This window comes from Xiphophorus couchianus, chromosome 20 (genome assembly GCF_001444195.1).
Source record: "Xiphophorus couchianus chromosome 20, X_couchianus-1.0, whole genome shotgun sequence".
NCBI lineage: Eukaryota > Metazoa > Chordata > Actinopteri > Cyprinodontiformes > Poeciliidae > Xiphophorus > Xiphophorus couchianus.
This window is the reverse complement of record NC_040247.1, coordinates 12,356,264-12,377,595: the sequence shown is the minus strand read 5'-3', so window position 1 is coordinate 12,377,595 and position 21,332 is coordinate 12,356,264. Positions and strand designations below refer to the sequence as shown.

Sequence of the window (21,332 nt, the reverse complement as noted above, 5' to 3'; positions counted from 1 at the left end):
GGGGCGTCCTGCGGCTCCAACAGCTGGGCTTTCTTCAACAATGAGGCGAACATGACCAAACGTGGACTCGAGCGGATTCAGCTTGATAGTAATTTGCAAAGAAGAGACGAGAAGAAGTGTGGACAGGCCTAACATAAATATGAATTATGTTTCATTTCCACTCATTTAGGCGTCTTTTGTGTTGCATAAACAGCTCAGATAGAAGAGACGGAGGCGCGGAGTGGATAACACGTTGTGAGGAGTGACAGCTTGTTTCAATGCCCGCTAATCGTCCTCATCTGTGCCTGACTTGTCAATGCCCAGATTCTGTCACTGCCAATCAGCCACTTAATTGAACACAATTAGCACCCCCTCCCCTCCGGTCTCTACCCCCTCCCTCCATATGCAATACATTCTTCAAAGCCCTATTTCTCTCCCTGCAGCACCACATCCTCCACCCTTCCTCCCGCTCTACCTCTTCGTCCTGCGCTGCAGCCGTTTGAGGACACTTTTCAGTTTTTATTAATGTGTCGCGGCCAATTAACGCAGTGGCACGCAGGCCGGGGCCCGTCATCTGCTGCCTGCCACCGGCCTGGCTATCTGCTGCAGCCCCCTTTAGCCGCCCCCTCGCACCTCCTCCAACCGTGACCAAAACGCTTTAATTCAATTTATGCAATCACTGTTATTTTTAAATAGTCATTTTGTCTGCTCAGATGAGGGGCCTTACTGCCCGCTGGGCCGGTCCTCTCATGTGAGGGATGAAGTGGGGGAAGGGCGGTCTCTACCAGAGACTTACTAACTTTTAGGGAGAAACATAAGTAAGGAACTGAAGGGATATTTTAATATTTTTGATAAAGTTGATAACTGTTGATCCTGGAGGCTGGCAGAGGGCCTAGACCAAAAAACACTTCTCCTAAATATCTAAGAGCGGTTTATCATAAATCTTGACCTCAACAACTTCATTTCTTACCATCTTCTTCCTCTGCCTGCTTCCTGTCCACTGCAATTAAAGACCCCTAATGCCAGAAAACAAATCTTTAAAAGAACCAACTGTTTCCAAACTGTCAAGCAGTTTTAATGCAAAAATTGTTTTTATGAATGCTTGAAGCTTTGTCATGTCTATCTATCTATCTATCTATCTATCTATCTATCTATCTATCTATCTATGACTAAGTACACCTTCTTGCTGTAATATTTTAAACAAACAATTGTAATAGCAACAACAAATACCAAAGTGTATTTATAGTATGTTTAGTGTGTAATCACTGAGAACAGTTGTCTATTATGATTTATGAACAGCTATCAGCTCTCCAAAGAACGTCTACTACAGAGAGGCTCCATCCAGTTGACTGAATGTCTTATTGGCAGGCAGTATGCTGTTCTGACAACTGCAAAAAGAAAAATCTAAACAAATGTACTCCTTCAGTGTACACAATATTATTAATGCATATGCTGATATTCTGATGATACGCGGTGAAACTCTTATTTAGAGGTCCATTCTGAAGAATGTAGAGTTCTGAATACCTAAGAAAAACGGAGACCCTGAAAATGAAAAATGTTGTATATTTCTATGATATGTTTAACAAATGTTCTTTTATTAATTATTAGATTAGATGTCAGTTTACTGACTTTTAACTGAAACCTAGTCTAGTCCTATATAGTCATTTTGATTTGCCAGAGTCATGTTTGTTACTGAAACAACTTTGGGAATTTTATGACTTTTTCACTAAGAGTAGCTCCAGTAAACATTCTTCAAACCATTGGTCCTGCATTGACTAACTGAGCATCAGCTAATGTAATAAATTAATAGATTTTTGGTATGGGCTGCACAGTGGAGCAGTTGGTAGCACTGTTACCTGGCATCAAGAAAGTCCTGGGTTCGATTCCCAGCCCGGGGTCTTTCTGCAGGGAGTTTGCATTCTGCACGGAGTCTCCCTGTGCATGCATGGGTTCTCTCCGGATACTCCGGCTTCCTCCCACAGTCCAAAAACATGGCTGTTAGATAAATTGGACTCTCTAAATTTTCCTTAGGTGTGAATGTGTGTGTGCCTGGTTGTTTGTCCTGTCTGTCTCTGTGTTGCACTGCGACTGACTGGCGACCTGTCCAGGGTGACCCCGCCTCTCGCCCGGAACGTTAGCTGGAGATAGGCACCAGCACCTCCTGACCCCACTAGGGACAAGGGTGTAAGAAAATGGATAGATGGATTTTTGGTATGTATATGCCTGAAAACATGAACTAACAGTACTTTATTAGTCTATAAAAAATATATTATTCTTCAGTTCAATCAAGCTTGGTTTTGGTCTACAACTTCAACAGAGTGTGCTGGATTTGCTGTTAAAATATATGAAGAAAAATGGAGAACTACTGATATTCGAGATATATCTAGTTTTAAAAACTGCAACCCATCACAAATATATACTTATTATAATATATGTATTTAAATATATTGCATGAACAATTCTGAAGTGTCCCATTAGGCTTTTTTTTTTCAGATAATTTGAAATAGCGAGAAAGAAAAAGACGTCTTTATTATCATGTGTGCATTTTGGCTTTTTCCAAAGTCATCCACTTCCCAGGAACTGTAAGTGCTTCTGTGTCACTTCTGGGTCACAGAATTAAACACTTTTCTCTTCCTGTAATCACACCCTCAGGACTGGCCTTCAAATATTGATCTCAAATTCAGTGTCATCCGTGTGGATCTTTAATCGTTCCCCGCTGCTGAGCGGGTATCAGCCGGGCAGATCTGCTAAGGTGCACAATGCTGTTCTGCAGCACTCAGATAACTTGCAGACATTTGGAGTGCTCGTTTTTTTCCCAGCCCGTCTGCCCCGGTGACCTGCGCCTAACTTAAAGGTACATCTCGGGGGCATTTTGATTTGGGCAGAGCGGGGAGGTATCGGTGACAGAGGAACTAATCCAGTATTGCACAGATTAAGAGTATTTGTGGAAGTGGGGTGTGTTGGCGCTGGGGATGGAACAGAAGGGGTTCCTATCAGCTCTCCAGGCAGGCTGGCCCTCAGGCCAACACAGTCCTACAGGAGTCTTTGTACTTCCCAAAGCCTCTACTTTCCTCTCACTCACCTTCTCTTCTGTCTTCTCTCTATATTTGGCTATCAGGTTCACAGCTCTCCATTTTCTGTCAATGTATTGGTGAATTCATGCTGTTTTAATCCAGGTTGAAACCGCCTTCTTATTAAGACCAGGTGCATGTGTGGAAGTTCTGATATGCATTTCTGACAGTTTTAGAAGCATTCAATCAAATTATTATTTTCTATAGTACAACTCCTTTGAAATATTTTTTTTTTAAAGTGAAATAACACCAACACAAAATCCATAATAGTATGTATTCCAAAAAAATAAATCTTGTCTAGCAGCTGTTTTAATTTTTTGTGTATAGCCACTTTGCTCTGTCTGTATCACATTGTTTTCTTCTTGCATAAACACCAACAAAGAAAAACTAATCAAACATTCACGCAAACAACAACAAAAAAAATGTAATTTGACTGCTAAAGAAATTAGTTAGCTGTGAAAAGGGCCCCTTTTTGTCTCAAGTCTGCTATTTATTTATCTGAAAGGATGCACATTGTATCAATTTACACTTCCCCATTTAGTTTGCCACAGGCCGCAGGGCTCAGAAGTTGAGAGAATTAATTACTTTTTTATTATTATTTATAAAGTAATCTATCTGTAGAGAATGAGAGGGGGAAAAAAAAGAAAAGAGAAAAGGGGTGGGTGAGGAGAGAAGGGGCTGCGTGTCTTTGTGAGTGTGATTGTGTGAGAGAGAGACAGGGAACGCCCTGGAGCATTGTCCTTTAAACTGGGTCCTGGCTCACATTATCTCCCAAACCAGCACTCACACAACGTCGCACAACAAACAAACTGCAGGCTGCTGAGGACGCTGCATATGCAGGCGGTGGAGGAGGAGGAGGAGGAGGAAGGAGGGAGACATGAAGGAAGAAAACTCTGCTATGTAAGAGAGTGTTAGGTTTCTTACAAACAGCTTTTTGTTAATTTCATACATGTGCATCGCTCAGCATTTATAGCATAAAAATTAAAAAGTGTTAGAAAAGTGTTAAATTTGATTTTATCAACATCCAACATCCTTAAAAAACTATATTTTACATGTATAACCTTTGTAAATCATACATTTATAACATTCTCATATCTAAAAGATAATTTAAAATATATTATAATTTGCTTGATTTATTTTTATATCATTCATTCGACTTTGATTTGACATATTAGTAAGGTTCTAAATGATTATGCATTTATAGAACCTGCAGCTAAATGCATAACTATTTAAAAAACAAAACAAGCAGTCTCAGTGCTGCTTGGTTAGGTGGTTAGGTTTAGATGCCAAACAAAGCTTGGAAACACAGATGGTGTCCTCTACTTGGACTCAGAAGTTCTCCAAAGTTCCCATTTAGAAACACTGTGAGAACTTCCTCTGAACTTGTGAGATTCAGACTAAAAAAGTTGGAGCCTCTCTGAGTCCAACATAAACATTTAAAACAGCATGATATTCATAATCTAAGCTGTTTACCTGCAGTTCTGACACTTTGCATCTAATTAAACCAGAGGTGACGATGCTTCTGAATAACTTCTATTTGTGGACATTTATTTTGTTCTATAACACAAAAATGGAGAAAAATACTTTGCTACTATCCTGTGTTACATTTACCAACAGAGCAAATACAAGCGGCTCTACGACTTGCAAGAAGAACTCATCCCAACCTAAGACAGCAAGACAGGAAACATATCAACATAATAATAAATTTTTTTATATTTAAAGCGAAAGAAAAAAAACAAAAAACTGTGTTTTAAAAAGATCTGCATTTCCATACTCACCTGTTGCTGCACGCTGAAAGAAATCTCCTTAATTTTTCCCTGTTCTTAGTTTGGAAAAAAGTGGTAATCCCAATAAACACGCGCAGTACAATCCATCACTCATATTAAGGCTGTTTTAAAATGACCCTGTGTGAACTGCTGTTTGTGAAGAAGGCGACTGCAGACTACTTTAAAAATGTAACAGCAGATGATTAGACGCCCCATGCAGCTTCAGAGACCACACAAAGGTGAAAAAGTGCAATGCATAGTAGCAAGGAATGAACATTTTCATTCAGATTTTGCATTTTAATAGTTATTACACTGTGGTGTTTACCCAAGGTTATCACGCCGAGACAATGTCAAACTGACCATTGTTTATTCAGAAAGTTTTAAAAACTTTTGGAAAATCTTAAAATTTGAATCAGGAAAAATTATGAAATGTTGAAAACTCATTGGAGTCTTATTCACTAAGATTTAACAACAGTGCTCTAAGCACTAATGGAAATATGCTCACCATCATTTAGTACCTGTAAAGTTTGATGTTGAAGGTAAGAATAAAAAAGCATCAAGATGCAAACGTTATATGAGCTGAAGCCCTTTCTGACTAAACTTGCACATTTCAAAGACGAGTGAAGATGTAATTAAAGACGACAGCTGTAGGTCAGGCTGCAGCCTGAATCCTGACAGTCAGCTTCACCCTCTATCTGATCCTTCATCAGGCTTAAAGTATTGTGCTGAAACTGTATTGATTTTTATTTAGCAGTGTGAACACAAACCAAATGAGAATCCCACCTTTCCAATGACATGTACCCTTTCCCCTCAAGGAAAACTTGAATTATTAACCAAGAATCTTCCTTTTTTTTTCTTCATGAGGACGTCTGAAGGATACTGTCGCATGCGCCAGCTCTTGTCACACTCTGCAGCTAGCTCCGTCCCAATTTGCTAAAATAGCAAAACTGCATCCCGCCAATGATAAGAAGTCATCTTCTCTTGAAGAACTTTTATGAGCATGAATAATGATTGGGCCAATTGTTGGCTATTCTGTTTAATAAGGAAGCGATGTAATCGAGCTTTAATTAGCCAGAAACTGAAATGGACTCATGCCCTCCAGCTGCCTCTCTCAGGACACTTCCCTCCTTCCCATTTCACTTTCAGCAAACCACCCTCCTCTTCCAGCTCGGCATGTTCAGCTCCATATGTGAGGAAGCAAAACATGTGTCCGACACGAAGAGGGCCATGAATCTCTCTCTTATAGATAAATGTCACATGCTTTGTCCGCAGATGTGGAGGGGAGGTGGTGGGGGTTTCCTTACTGATAGAATTAACATGTGGAAGTGACTAACCAGCCTTTGTGTTTCTGATGTGCTGCGGGTGCTTCATATTTCCAGGGAGGCCCTTAGAAATGATTAATTTGCAGAATGTGGTTAATTTCCCCTCTCAGCGGGATAACTCCTGGCCTGTGCACGTCCAACCGTTTTCCTTACCCCTTGTTTTGCTGCATGCTGGAACGTATGAGCATGTGCCGGTTTGTGCATGCATGCTTGCAAACATATGTGTGGGAGTGTATCAGTCCCTGTTTAACTACCTCCATGATGGGCTAATTGGTTTAGCAGCAAAGGGGCCAAAGGCCAGTGCAGCATAGCGAAGCTCAACATGAACCTGATGTTGAAAGGAAGAGAGAAGCATGTGTGGGACAGTTCCTATCTGTATTTTTTTTTCAAACAAAACCTTTTCTCTCCCACAAACCCAGAAAGAAACTTGCAGCATGAGGAAAACTATATTTTTTGCTTCATATGAGAGGAGACGTAATCTCTTCCATTTCAACATAATTTGAGACCTTCCTCTGACGAATGTCACTAGCTATTACACTAATCTACTATATTGAAATGGGAGCTTTATGCATTATCAATAATATACACGCTGTAATGTTCAAGGCGAACTCAAACTTGCAGGATCAGTGGCCCCCTTCACTTGGGTTTGTGGTGCCTACTTTGTGCAGGGATCTGAGGGGATCATTTACCAGTTCCAACTCCATTACTATTCATGAGATGGGTAGGCCAGGGGCGAGGGATTAGGGACTCCCTTGGTGCTTGTTGTGCCACAGGCTTGGGCTCAGGCCTCAGGCTCTGGGACACAAGCTGTCTGGCAAGGATGGTGGGTCTATTATCATACTGGGACCCTTCTGTCCCACCGTAGAACAGTTACTGTCAGGACCAGCTAATGGAAACAGAGTCTCCTGTTCCTTTTCTCTGTTTTCCTTAACCTCAACAACCTCCTTGTTCTCTTTCACTTGCTCCAAAAAGAGATGGAGAAGTTTCTTTCCTCATTTTAAAGTTTGAAACGATGTACTTCTTTTGACTTTCTTCGCCACAAAGTGCAAAAGTTGGTGTTACACTCGCAGGGAGGAAAGAAACAAAATATTTCTGAACTCTGTCACTCCTTTGGTCTCAGATGGTCTAACATTCAAACATCTTCCTCTTCCTCTCCCTCCAGGTGATGAGCATCCTGAGTAACCCCAGCGCTGTACCCTCGCAGCCGCAGCACGACTTCTCCATCTCCCCCCTTCACAGCAGTCTGGAGAGCTCCAACCCCATCTCAGCCAGCTGCAGCCAGCGCTCCGACACCATCAAGAGCGTAGACAGCCTGGCTTCCTCCCAGTCCTACTGCCCGCCGACCTACAGCGCCACCAGCTACAGCGTGGACCCCGTCACCGCGGGATACCAGTACAGCCAGTATGGCCAGAGTAAGCAAACCTTTATTTGCTCTGTTTCTGTCTTTAAAGAGCTTCACTTAAGCATTCATCGCAGGATTTTTGCATTTTTATTTTATTGGGATTTTAAGTGATTGACCAACAAAAAGCAGTCCTTAACTGTTCTGACTGTTTTCACAAGCACACATCTAAAAAGTGTGGCATGCTTTTATTTCCCACTCCACTGGAATCCCCTTTTGTCGCAATTATATCTGTAGTTCCTTTAGGCCTTTATCAGTTTTACTAATTCATCTTTGCATAGTAACTCATATTTAGTTGAACGGAGCAGTTAGGAAAGGATCCCCACAGCATAATGCTGCCTCCACCATGTGTGGTGGGGATGGTTAGTATTAGACAGAATGAAGAGCACATTTTGTGAACATAGATCTTCAAGTATTGCAGTAGATTCTGAATTAGATCAAGGTCCAGACTTTGACTGGGACATTTTCATGCTTTATTTCATTCTATTCCATTATAACTCTATCTACATGTTTGGTCTTCCTGAAGACCGGCCCAGTCTCTAGAGCTTGGCAGTTAGTAGGAAGTTTTCTCTTAGCATTGCTCTGAGTTTAACTTCCATTGAAAAAGTCATTGTTACTCCAGAGCAACAATGGGACTCTGGGCTACTTCTGTGACCGATGTTTTCCTTGTCCAGCCTGTTGGTTTAGGTAGGCGACTGTCTTATTAGGTTCAGAATAGTGCCATATTTCTGAAGACGCATTGGGTCAAATAGAGTTTATTGAGAGGTAACAGAGTAAAAGGGTGCTGGATCTAAAAACATGCCACAAGTTTCAAAATGTTGCAACCCATCCATATGTTTCTGTCAGTCTCATTGTTTGTTGGTTTATCACACAAAATTCCAGGACAATATGTTGAAGTTAGTGGTTTGTAATGTGAGAATATATGTTAAAAAAAAAAATTGGAAAAATATGAATCCTTGTGCAATGCATGGTAAAGAGGTGATGCCTCCTGACCTTTCCAACCCTGGGTTGTGAAGGCATACACGTGCTCTTGATAAAACCCACCCTGCCCCCGTTTCTCGTGCTTCCACCTCCATCCTGGTGCAGAGCTACCTCAGTCACACCCCACTCCACTTGGATGGGAAAGGGAAGAGGGCCACTTCAAAGGACGGCACGCCCTCGGGGCCCGCAGTGTCCTCTTGCCCACCTCTCGTTCTCTCGTCTGCATCACGCACACACATGCGTGTCCCCCTCAGGACAGGAAAAGAGTTTGCTTTATTAGATTAGCATAATTGACTGATGCTGTCACAGCCATTCATGAGAGCTAAAATGAAGCACACTTCCCCAAACAAGGCAGCCAGCAGCAGCTATCTGACATTTGTTTGTTATTTACGTGGAGGTTCCAGCGTTGACGGGGCGCTTTGTGCATTGAGGATCTGCACAAGCGAACCCGTAACAGTCTGTCACATTTTGGGGTGGGTGTGTGTGTGTGTGCATGCTCAGTGGAGGAAACTGATGGCAGCGCGGATGTGATCTGATGTGAGGTTAATTAAGATGGTGATTGAGCACAGTGGATGGGTAATGAATGGAGGGGAGAGGAAAGAGATGCTGTCTGATGATGAAAATGATCGGCCATGTGGAATGTGGAGGGCATGAAATCGGAGATGCCAGTAGTAATGAAGACTGGCACACAGAACACACACGGGGACCCCTGTGACTGACAGCATGGAGACTCCACCAGGATGCACATGCTCCGTGCCAGCAGCGTGCCAACCTCAGACAAGTGACAAGGGAGGGGTTTTTATCTTTCACTCTAGCTGTCTGAATTGTTTTTTATTTGACTCAGTCTTCTCTGCCACAACTTGTTTCAGACTTAATCAGAGAGATGAGATGAGAGCGAGTGGGACGTGGGCTGCTGAGGTCCACCACCTGTCTCATGCGTGTGTGTGTGTGTTTTTTTCCCCCTCTTCTTACTGTTTTCTGTGCAGCCGCCGTGGACTACCTGGCTAAGAACGTGAGCTTGTCCACCCAGAGGAGGATGAAACTCGGGGACCACTCGGCAGTGCTCGGGCTGCTGCAAGTGGAGACGGGACAGGCCTACTAAAGAGGCCCCTGACGCATCCTCCACTTCCTGTCTCTCTGTTTCACCCGCCTCTGCCTCTGCCTCAGCTTGCTTCACGCTCTTCATCAAGCCTGGACTCCAGGTCGCCTCTCTCCTGCCCCGCCATGACATTGGAGAAAGTGACGCTTTTGGGGAATTCAATCGCTTCTTCAGGCAGTCTCCAATCCTTAAAGCCTTTTCAGCTCCGAGGGCCCAAACAGGACCCCTAGGATGGCGGATCCGCGTCGGCTTGGACTCCTTTTTTGTCATGGCTGCAGTCCAATACACATTTAGAGCCATCAACAACATGTACTTTGACCTTGCTGTTCATAGTAGTTAACACAGCCAACATCATTTGAGTAACTCTTATTCCTTGTTCCTTTTTTGATATTGTTAAGCTTATTGTTGCTGTTATATGATTATGGTTAATGTGATTTTTGTTGTTCGAATCCATTTGTATCTCTTTTATCTGTTTGATGTCGGAGCGCTAAAAGACACACAAAAAAAAAACACACAGAGGTTGACTGAGACGACACGGAAGCGAGTGTCTGTTGTGCGTGCGTGTACGTTCGCGTGTCGGCACATTCACACTAGAGGAGATGATTGTTTTCCAAGCTGCTGCTCCCCAAGCTCCAATGCTCATGAGCGATTTGACCTTCCCACTTTCATATTCCTCTTGACATTCCTAAAGAACTTGGCCACTCGGTGGGAAGTCTGGCTGGATGGATTCAGCAGGGAATTTAAGCAGCATATTGGCGGCCAATAGCTCCCCCCTTTCCTCCTCATAACCTCCATCCCATCCTTAGCCGCGGCCCACAGGGAAAGGGGGACATTGTTTGCAAAAACAGGATTGGGGAAATTAACGTGTTTTGAAATATGGACCTTGCCAAGGAGGGCTAACTCACTTAAACCACCAGCTTCCTTCCTTCCCCCACTCCCCAGAAAGACCATCTTCCAGGGAATCCTGTGTTTGGCTTTAGCACTGTAAAGCTGATTAAAATCACACAAATATAATGTCAAAGCTAATTCACAGTGACCCTTTTCCATTAATAGCCCGGCCTTTCGGTTCCTTTTCCCATTTTGTAAAAATGCACCTTCAGTTCATTTCCACTTCCTGAATTTTTACAAGCATTCCTTCGAAGCATTCCTCATGATCCGTCTATAAACAAATATAGAAGAGAATTCCAGCGTTTTCTGGTTCTGTTGTGAGATTAGAGAGAAGACAAGCTGTGCCATTCACATGCGCTCTGGAAAATCACATAATCCAGTCAGCTGTGAAAGGGCACAGGTAACGCCGCTGATTGGCCCCCCACTTCGGTTTGGACCGGAGCCTCGGTCTGTAATCCTCCATGTTTTGACGAACTTACCACAATGTAAAAAAAGAAAGGAGTAAAGAAATTAAATAGTTAATATGAAACATTGGTGTAGCACTCATAGTTGACTTTTGAGATGACGGAGGATCAGGTGTTCCTTGTAGGTGTTAATACTTTTACTGACATCACTGTCTGCAGAGGATTCGGTCCTTTGTCGCCTTTAAAAATAGTGAAAAAAACCCCATACATTTCCAGGAGCAGATTGTGTATTGTTTGGTTATAAAGAGTATGTTTTATACTGAAATAATGAGTGGGAGGTCAGGGAGGAAACTCTGATAGTAAATGTTTTATTTGAGTTTCTTTAACCGGTCTTTTGTCTGTTTCTGTTGGGTTTTTTTTTTTTGTATTTAATTGGTTAAGTTGTTTGAGCCAAAAAGAAAAAGCTTTTGTTACTGTTTTTGACCCACATGAGAATGAATTTGTATAAATTAGTAAAGTATAAATTGCATTGAAAAAGTGTAAAGGTAAACCGTGTTAAGAAGTATCAAAATGAGCTCAGATAAAAAAAAAAAAGGCAAAGCTTGGTTTCTCAGATGGACTCCCGCCTGGACCACAATGTAAATTTAAAGAGTGGCTTCACCTGCCGGAGAGTTTCTACCAGAAGGTTTCACAAACTGATTATGAATGGACAACGGACCTAACCCCACCCGCACTCAGAGCCATTTTGGTTGTGGCTCTTGTTGACGGATGTGAGTGACAGTAAAGCCCCTCCCGAGGGCGAGGGGTGAAACTGAAAAGTCAGGTTTTCATTTGTGGACCAATAAGACTTCAGGAGAACAACGCGACGCTGACTCCGCACTGAACGGCAGCAGCTGCTGCTGCTCCACTTAGACACCTCACTCTTGTACATTTTAAACCTGAAGAATTTTAGAATTGTCTTTAGTGTATTGAGCCCATTTCTAACACTTGGATATTTAAGGCATACAGCTCCTTATTCTTCCTCCTCTTCTTCCACTTCCTCCTGTCTCTTTGAGCCCTAACCTGTTTTAGTTGCTTTCTGACATCTGTGCTTTGCTTTACTCCTCTTTCCGTTCCGCATGTGTGTATATTATCATGGTATAATTTATTCTGCTGTATGAAGTATTAGAGTAGTGGGAAACTTGTATTGGTATTTACTACCTTCAGCCTGTTGGTGTGTTTAATGTAACACTGGCGTAACTGTTATCAATTAAAGATCCAAAACTGACTTCCTGTGTGTTTGATTGCTCAGTAAATCCTGCTAGGTTTGTCATACAATTGATTAATATATAACAAAAACAAAAAAGTGATGCCTTTTAGTGTATAAATAGTCTGGTCTTTACCAAGTCCTAAAGTTATTTAAATCTTTTTTTCCCCCCAAGTGTGAAAAACAAACAAAATAATAAAATTGAAAGCTTAAGGAAAAACCACAAAGAAAAAACAAAATCTTGGATAATTACAATGTATGCAAACTCCTGAAGTTGTATTTATCGGGTGCCCTTTCTTTTTCAATAAATAAATATCACAGATGCAAAAATATGGTAAAATACTAACTTCTTTATCTTAAAATTGTTTTAGGTTTGTTGTTTGTTTTATTTCAACAATTAAATGTTTCTAAAAAATGCTGGGTTGGACAGGCCTTTAATCAAACAGAAAATTAATTGATAAAAACATTTTTCTAATTCATGAATCAAAGCACGTGTTTCTAAATGTGATCTGAGTTTTACTGTACTCAAAAGAAAGTACAATAAGGGGGAAAAAGATATTTTTTACACTGAAAAAAGGTTTCATGTGGGGAGTTAAGGTTTTGATGCATTTACTTAACAAGAAACTGAGATTTTGATCTTGGAAAATTGGCAACTAATTATTGTCACCTTTCAATTGCATAAGTACTAACAAATAAGGTTAGTACTTATGTGTCATTAATGCAAACATGGTGAAGAGTCTTTTTTTATTATTTAAAGCCTTGAAACATGATGATCCTGGTAGAAAACCTGCAAGTACTTTATCTAAAGTAGTTCAGCAAAGTGAAAGCAGCATCTGAAGGAATTATAACCTTAAGGAGTAATTTTTCCCCTCTTGAGAATTATGCAACAAGTCATTGACAAATCATCTATCCGTCCACAAAGCTTACACACGTGTGAGTGTACGTCCTCCTTGTGCGTTCAACCGCATTCATGGGGGTCACTGGGCCACCATTGACTTTTTGGAGTGCTGTTGATGTGATTAGCGAGTGATGAGAGCTCAGACGTCTGAGAGGGAGACACACAGATAGCGTGTGCGTCTCACCGCAGCTGTAGGAAGTAATTCATTCTGCCCGCTGACCAGCAACGCTCGTCTCAGCCCGCTGTCGGCCAGGGAATGCAGCCTGCAAATCTCTGTGGTATGGTGTGAATGTAGGGGAACTAACCGGTACGGTATGGCAGCATCCGCTGTGTTTTATATTACATGACAGAACACAGGAGCACATTTAGTCATTTACCAACAGCACTGCTGGAGACGTGTCAAACACGCCTTAGGTATGTTCTTTTAGTCCTGGCTTACTTTTAGGAACATTTCATCATGCTGGATGTGACAGCAGACGTTACATAGCGTAAAACATCATTTTTTACAAATAAAAATCTGCGTACATTTAGATTCATCCCCTTTACTTATGATGCCACTAAATAAAATACAGTGCAAACAATTGTCTTCATCTTATTAGTAAACTGTGTTGGTCCATCATCTAAATTCCCAATAAAACATGTTAAAGTTTGTCATTGTTCTTCCATGATGAGCTTCCCTGTCTCAGTGAAGACAAGCATCCCCAAAGCATTATGCTGCCACCACCATGTTTCACAGTGAGGATTGTGAAGTAGAGGGGATTTATAGTGTTATTTTTTCTGCCCCACATTGCCCTGGTCTCAGTTATTTTGGTTGCAATAGATCTTATTTAGAGGCATCAGTGTGAATGTGGCTGAAGACAAATACATCCATAAGTTAATATTTCCATCCACTTCATAATTACACACTACTTTATCTTCACCTGATGTATTTTATTTTTGATAAAATACAATAAGGTTTTTGATGGAGAAGTGGTAAAATATGAAATCGTTAAAGAAGAATAGTAATGTAACTGGTTAAATTCATTTAAAAAAAACCAATAAATTCTAACTATTAAGAATTAGCCGGATGGGCCAACATTATGAGAAAAAATAAACTGTTAAAAGAAGCCATTGTTGATCTACCTAAACTTTATTTATTTGAAAATGGAAAGAATAATATTCCTTTTAGACTGTAAAATAAACTGTGGTGCTTTCATTGAGATTTGAGTGTTAATTAAAAACAAATTATAAATTTCAAAAGCAAGCCACGTTCCAAACCAGGTTTCATCTGTCAATGAGTTCAGAAGGTAAAAACAGATCTCCTCAGCATTTTAAATGTGTATTGTTAGGCGTCTCTCTGTCATCTCTCATATATTTCTCTAAAAGTTTGTGTTCTGGTTGTCCAGATTAGACATTGGCATGTGCTATGGTTGTCCCCTTTGCTCCTGCTCGTCTCCTGGGGAATTTCGTCTCCCTCCGGTGTGCTGTCACTCGGACCGGGCGAGGTGGAGGCTCAGGCGGTGGGGTTTTTTGTGGGAGAGCTTTGTGACACTTCCCTCATCTCCTCCTTTGATCCCCTAATTGATTGACTACAGGAGCAGGGGATAAACAGAGCCCACAAGAGCCCATTCCACTCGCCTCTCTGGAGTGCTTTAGATAAAACGGAGAAGGCCCGAGCTCTTCGTTCCCCCCTTTTTTTTCTCCCGTCTCTATATGGACACACGGCCATTGAAGGTGGCTCGGTGTCATGGTGGCTTAGCTGTGGGCTGCGTCCTCAGGCCCGGAAGCTTGCGTCCTTCCCCCTGAGCATAAATGGCCTGTGGTAATGGGTTTGTTTAGATCACAGGGATGGAAATGAAGCTCGGAGCCTCGTGGTAGAGACCAGGAAGCCCTATCTCTCAGGAGAGGAGTCTCCACAACTTCAGCTCGGTCACAAATGGAGAGGAGGTTCTGATTCAGATCTGATTTAGGACCAGGCTCAGAAACCTGGAAAATCAAGACAGCCAGGAGACGGTAGCACACCAACAGAAAGGCTCAAAACATTTTCATTTTCAAAAGAAAGCAGTGTTTGAAAATGCAACTTTAACACCATTTCCTGCAGATATGATAATTATATTCTAATTTTACAAATTTGTCTTCAGAAAGAGTTCAGAGCCGTGTGCAGGTATGCTAAGAAATGATTAAGAGATGCTCCGGGGGTCTTGGTTTTATTCTTTGAGATTATGTGTCACAGGGAGTAAAAAGCTCCCAGCTGTCGCCATGAAAGTACTTACAGTATAATAATCCCCCAAATCCTGTAATTATGCCAGCATACGCTGTGTACCTGAGCCTCAGCTTTGTGCTCGTCACCTCGAGGATCCCCCTGACACAGACACAGACGCGCAGCCTGCCGTGCATACATCTCCTTCCCAACGACGCCGCTTGTGCTGGGAGGGAATCTTATTTTCAGAATATTTCAGGTATTTTGAATTTCATGGTTACCCCTCTCAGGTATTATAGACAGATAATCTGTCGCACAGAAGTAAAAAAGAAGGAGCTCAAACAAAGATTGTTCCATACCATAGTCATCTGATTGGATGATGAGATTTATTTTACCTTTATTACATCCAATCTACTGGCTAATACTCTATAATATCAGTCCAGACACCTTGCAATGCCTTACAAAAGTATTCATACCCATTGAACTTCTACACAACCACAAGCATCTATGTGTTTTATTGGGATTTTTGGTGACATGGTAGTGTTTGAGATTATTTTATTTCCTAATATTTTACCTTCATTTAATCAGGAAGCATCATAAAGAGACCCGAAATATGTTTTATGAAGAAAACTTGGGCAAAGTTATCCAAATCAAAACCATACAAACAATGAAGCACCTCTTCACTGCATTTTTTCATGCTCTAGAAATAATTAATGGATTTAAGTGTTTTTAGGTTTTGAATCTTTAATAGTATTTCTGGACACTGGTGAATGGTGGGACAAAAACCAGATGACCAGTCCATAGAAATCAGTTGGAGGCATCTGGCTAATAACAGGATGATGAGGCCTGAAGGTCAGATGGAGGAAGGTACCTTGGTTACATGAAAACAAATAAACTTTTCACTTATACAACAGAAACCCCAACAGCTGTAATTCTACCAGAGGTGATCCTACAAAACCTGGAGTCAGGCGGCTGGATACTATTGCAGCAGCACTATTCAGCTGTTTGAAGTACTTTGAAAGCCAGGTATCATTTTTTCTTCTTGATTTATTATTTTTATTATCTTTTTTGATTGTTTTTAAGCATTTTTCTCTTAGCTTTTAAATGTGTTGATGGTCTTGGTCCTGATCTGCTTCAGTTTTATGTTTCACCACAGGCCAGATCAGCTGAGCAGATGCTGTTGGTTGTTTCTAAAACCACAAGAAGATCCACAACTATGGAACAAGTAGCCATGAAATAATAGACAGGATTCCTCTCTTTTAAAAACATACTTGTTTTAAGTGGCTTTTGACACAACTCCAATCAATTCATTGTTGATTCTTTACTACCATCTCTGTTGTACATTTTATTCTTCTTTTATTCTTGTTTTTTATTATTATTTTTATCATTATCTTCATTTGTGCCTTGGTTTGATTTGCTTTAGTGTTGTTCAGTACTTTTTTTTCTTTAAATGTGCTTTATAAATTAAACTGGATTTTACTCTTTTCCATACATGTTTTTGGTTCTATCACATAAAATCCCACTAAGTACAATAAAACCTTTGGCTGGATCATGACAAATTGTGGAAAAGTTCAAGGGGTATAAATACTTTTGCAAAGCAAACAACTCCCTCAGTGCTGCTTTCCTATAAAACAAAAGGAACAGGAATAAAGTCAGAGTAAAGTTATGAATCTAAGATAAGAATCGCTGTGAAGCCGAGCTCAATTTAAAAATCTGAGCTGCATTCTCAAAGCAATTAATATTAATAACAAAAATGGAAATGAGTGCAGAGGCAGCCCTAAGTAAAGAACAAGCTGGGTGCATTCAGTCAGGAGATTCATATACAAGCCCTTTTCTCAGGAGAAGTGGGCTCCAAACAGGCGTGACGGCAGGGCATAGACCGCCATACACAGAGACAATTTTTCTAGATAATAGCCTATCACGCAGGATACAATTTAAATTAAAAAATGCAATTTTCACCTTGAAATGAACAAATGATTACAATTTCTATACAAATTAAGGCATCCAGGCTGCGCCTCAGTACTGTGCCAAGGCCATGAAACCTGACATAATTACCATGAAATACATTTTCAAATATTTGTATTTTGTCCATCGCTTTAAAACATGCCACTCTGCCTTATGCGGGTTTGTGATCTCACCTTCTGGGGGAAATACATGAAAAAAGGAGAGAAAATCATCAGAGATGAAAAGCTCTTCAACAGGAGAGATAAAAATGTAGAGAGAAGAAGAGAAAAAAAACAACCTCCCATACACAGGGTAAATCGGCGCAGCTCAGCACAGCGGCCCCCAGAGCTATCTCTAAAAGCCAAATTACTGCTCCTTATCTAAGGAATCATATCTAGCAGTTATCTGCTCCTGAGATAGGCTCCCTCTCTCTCTCCTGTGCCTCGCGCTCATCGCCAGAAAAGCTATTTATTCGTGATTACAGACACCCTTTGAATAAAAGATGTTTGTGTTTGAGATCCAAAGTTTTGACGGATTCTGAACTCTTCAGATTCTTCAGAGAGACGAGGATTGAAGGCAGAACACCTTATTTGGGCGAGGTTGCTGGGAGGTGGTCTTCAGCTGGGGGAGAGAGAGAGGGATGAAAGTGTAGCCGATGGGAAACACGAGACAAGACCTAAAACTTCTCTGACGCTTCGTATCACACGCGCTTTCAGAGGGGATTCATACTGAGGCGAGGTGTCGAATTGACTTTAAATGCTGAACTTTGTGTTTGAGGGACACAGAGGCAGGAAGTTCCTGCATGTGTTCTTCTAAAAGGAGGCATCAAAAGTTTGGAGTTTGCTATTGATAAGTAAAGGTGGGGAAAATTTTACAAGTGAAGAAATGAAGCTCTGACAAATATTTAAATCTGGTTCCTACATGTTTTACTTCTGCATCCTCAGATTTCCAGATGTTAGCATCCATTTTTTATTCTGGATATTGGAGTAGAAAACACTTAAATTACCTTGCAGGGTTACCGTTTGCTGCAACTCTTTGGAGGTATGTCTTAATGCAAAATACAAATAATTTTGCATTATTTCTTTCTTCAAGATCACTCAGGTGAGGTAGAGATAATCAAAGAACAGCAATTTCAAAATCTCACTAAAGATTATCTATGAAGTTCAAATCTTGACTTTGACTAGGTAATTTGAAAATATAAATCCAAGTCTCATCAGCTTTTCAACTGAATAAAAAACCTCCCCACTACATAATGCCTTCATCACCGTGCTTCAAAGTGTGAATAGTGTGTTTAGAGTGAAGGGCAGTTTTCTGTTTTGTGGCTATAATGTGAACTTTTGGGGTTTTATTATTTTTATGTTCCATAAAATATAGCGCAACACAATGTTGACATATAAATGTTTTATAGTGGGAGTGATCAGAGCAGTAAGAACAATTTTAGAGATTTTTACTAATATTTTTCTTGATTAGACTGGACTAACTCCAATCATCTTCAACATCTACAACAGCAGGACTTGACAAATCTGGGCTAGATTAGCCTTCACTGAATAAAGATTAATTATTTCCTTTCATACTTTTAATCTGTAAAAATTAAATTGTTAAATCAAAGATAAAATCTCCTTTAAAAAGAAGTTAGAGTATAAAGGTCATTTTTTGGGACATATTTCTTTTGTCTAGACTGCATGAAGTTTGGAAACTCAAACATTTTTCCATAGTTTGTTTTCTTTTTTTTTATATAGTTATCCAGTTTTAAAAGCAATTATGGCTCTTACTTTAAAAACAAATGCTGAAAATTAGAAAGATTTCCATCTGACTCACAGATAACACACCAAGTCCATTTCTCAAAAAGCACCCACCAGGAACAACTTGTTAATCTTACAGCGCCTCCTTTCTCCCTCCTGTTTGCCTCCTTTTTCTTCCCCTTCCATCTGTTGAAGTCTCTCAGCCAGAGAGGCGCACATCAGATTTCAATAGTTGACCTCTTAATGCTGAGGTCAGTGCTGCACCGGCAGCGATTTCACACTCAAGATGAAAGGGAAATGAACACTGAGGACGCTGGGGGGTGACATGGGGCCCTGACCACGCCGGCCATGCCACTCGAACCGCTTCACTGCACCAGGCTGGGATCTGCAGGGCAGCCATGGAGGAGGTGCTGAGATTGAGGTTTGGATAAAGTCACTGACCTACAACAGATACACACTGACTGGCAAATTAGTTTAGAGATAAAGCAGAGGCTCAGCTACACAGGTAAGCTTACAGGTTTTAATATTTCCTTGGCAGCTCTGGTTTGAAAAAAAATAATAAAATACCATTTTACAGTGAAGTTGGGAGTTTTTCCAAAATCAGAAATAGTTTCCAGCATTGAAAGAGGCTCTTATTCTTCTCCAATGACATGGCCATGTGGAGAGTTGGATGGAGGAGCAGAATTTTTCATTTCAAAGTTGAAGAGGCTCACAAAGGGTCAGGGACACTCATATATTGCACAAAGGGGGGTAAAAGCACAGCCATGTCCTTTTCAGGGAATGCAAGGTCATAAAATATTTCATACAACAAGAAGTAAAATACATTTTTCTTATTCTGCAAACAATAATAACACCCAAAAATATTAATATTCAATTTATTTGTCAGAAACTGCAGGCAAGAGACTGACATAAATTTGAGAAGAAAAAGTTCGGTAAATAATAGTTAATGTTATTTGTATTTCAGGGCTATGCTAGTGTAGCAGAACCACCAATTGTAAATGGTATTTTATTGGGGTTTTTTTGACATAGTAACACAAAGTAGTGAATAATTGTGAAAAAGGAGAAAAGTTATGCTTTTCCTTCCACTTAGCAATAACTCATAACTTACAAAGCCTTAAATGTTTAGCTTTAATAAAGACAAATATGAAAAGTATGTATGTTTTCTTTGCAGAATAGCTCAAGCTCAGTCAGAGCAGCTGGAGAGCATCGGTAATCATTGATGTCTTGAGGCAGGATATCAGCTGTATTTAGGTTTTTACTTTAATTTTGATCATTTAAATCATTAGTTTGCTTTAATCTAAACAGTCTCCATTGTTTCTCTGGCTGCATGTTAAGCCAGAAACTGGAGCGGAGACTGGGAACTCCAGTCTTCAGTCTGTTGGTTTTTGTTCTTTCCTCCCAGTTCTGTTTTGTTTCTCCTGACCAGCTTTTCTTTCCTGTTAAGGAAAAGTAATCCCACAGCATGATGCTGCCACCACCATATTTCACCCAGGGAAGTTATGTGAACTGTGTCAGTATTTTACACGTGTTAGCCTCTACCGAGAGAATCTTTCTCTACACGTTTCTGCTTTTCCCCACATAACTTCTTGCGAACTTTAAAGAGCATTTCTGATAGCTTTCGTTTATAACTTTCTTCTTGAGATGCTTTCATAAAGACCATATTTATTGTGTACATGAATTATACTTTTCCTGTCAGCAGATTCTCCAACCTGAGCTGCGGCTCTCTGCAGCTCCTCCACAGTCACCAGAGGCCTGCCTTGTCAGATTAAATGGAGACTAAATGTGAAAAGGTTCAGTGGGTGCAAATACTTTTTTAAGGCACTGTGAATTGTAAACAAATCAAATCATCAATACGTAACTCTATAATATATTTCTATAATATTAAGTATTACTTTTTATCTCTTCTATGCAGCTTGTTACATATTAAATTTTGTCTCTATATTGCTCCAAAATTAAAACTTATACATCTTGTTACTTTAAACTACAAACTCTGGGCTTCACTTGAAATTGAAGTTTACTCTCATGTCCATCGAGTCCAAAGTGAAGGAGCGCTGTTATTATTCTGGAGATGTGTCACCGCAGTCAGCCTATATCCATACATTAAACCATGGGAGGCTGCAGCGGAGGCAGACTCAGGGGAAGGAAGGATTTTATTTTGCACATACAAGGCAGGATACTTTTAAACAAGATTTATGTAAATGCTATTAAAAAAATCTAGATGTAGAAATGTACGATTTGCTATTTGTTGATTATAGTAACAAGCAAACCATCAGCAGAAGTTTAACGATTAACTCTTAATCACAGGCAGATTTGTTCTCTGTCTTTGCAACTCTTTGAATTTCATTAAATTACATCACTTCATTAAGTGAGTTACGATAAAACTCAAACAAACTTTAACGCGCTGTTGATTTCTG

The 21,332-nt window shown here is 40.5% G+C and overlaps 1 protein-coding gene across 2 annotated transcripts in view; it reads left to right on the top strand.

Annotated features, from left to right (window-relative positions):
• The window catches only part of pax7a (paired box 7a), a 58,148-nt gene extending 45,972 nt beyond the window's left edge, over window positions 1–12,176 (top strand). For both annotated transcript variants that reach the window (XM_028003227.1, XM_028003226.1), the window contains exons 8-9: window positions 7,301–7,550; window positions 9,505–12,176. In XM_028003227.1, the coding sequence (XP_027859028.1) occupies window positions 7,301–7,550; window positions 9,505–9,620 (366 nt within the window). In that variant the 3' untranslated portion in view covers window positions 9,621–12,176. The remainder of the gene's footprint in view (window positions 1–7,300; window positions 7,551–9,504) is intronic.
• The last annotated feature ends 9,156 nt before the right edge of the window (window positions 12,177–21,332 follow it).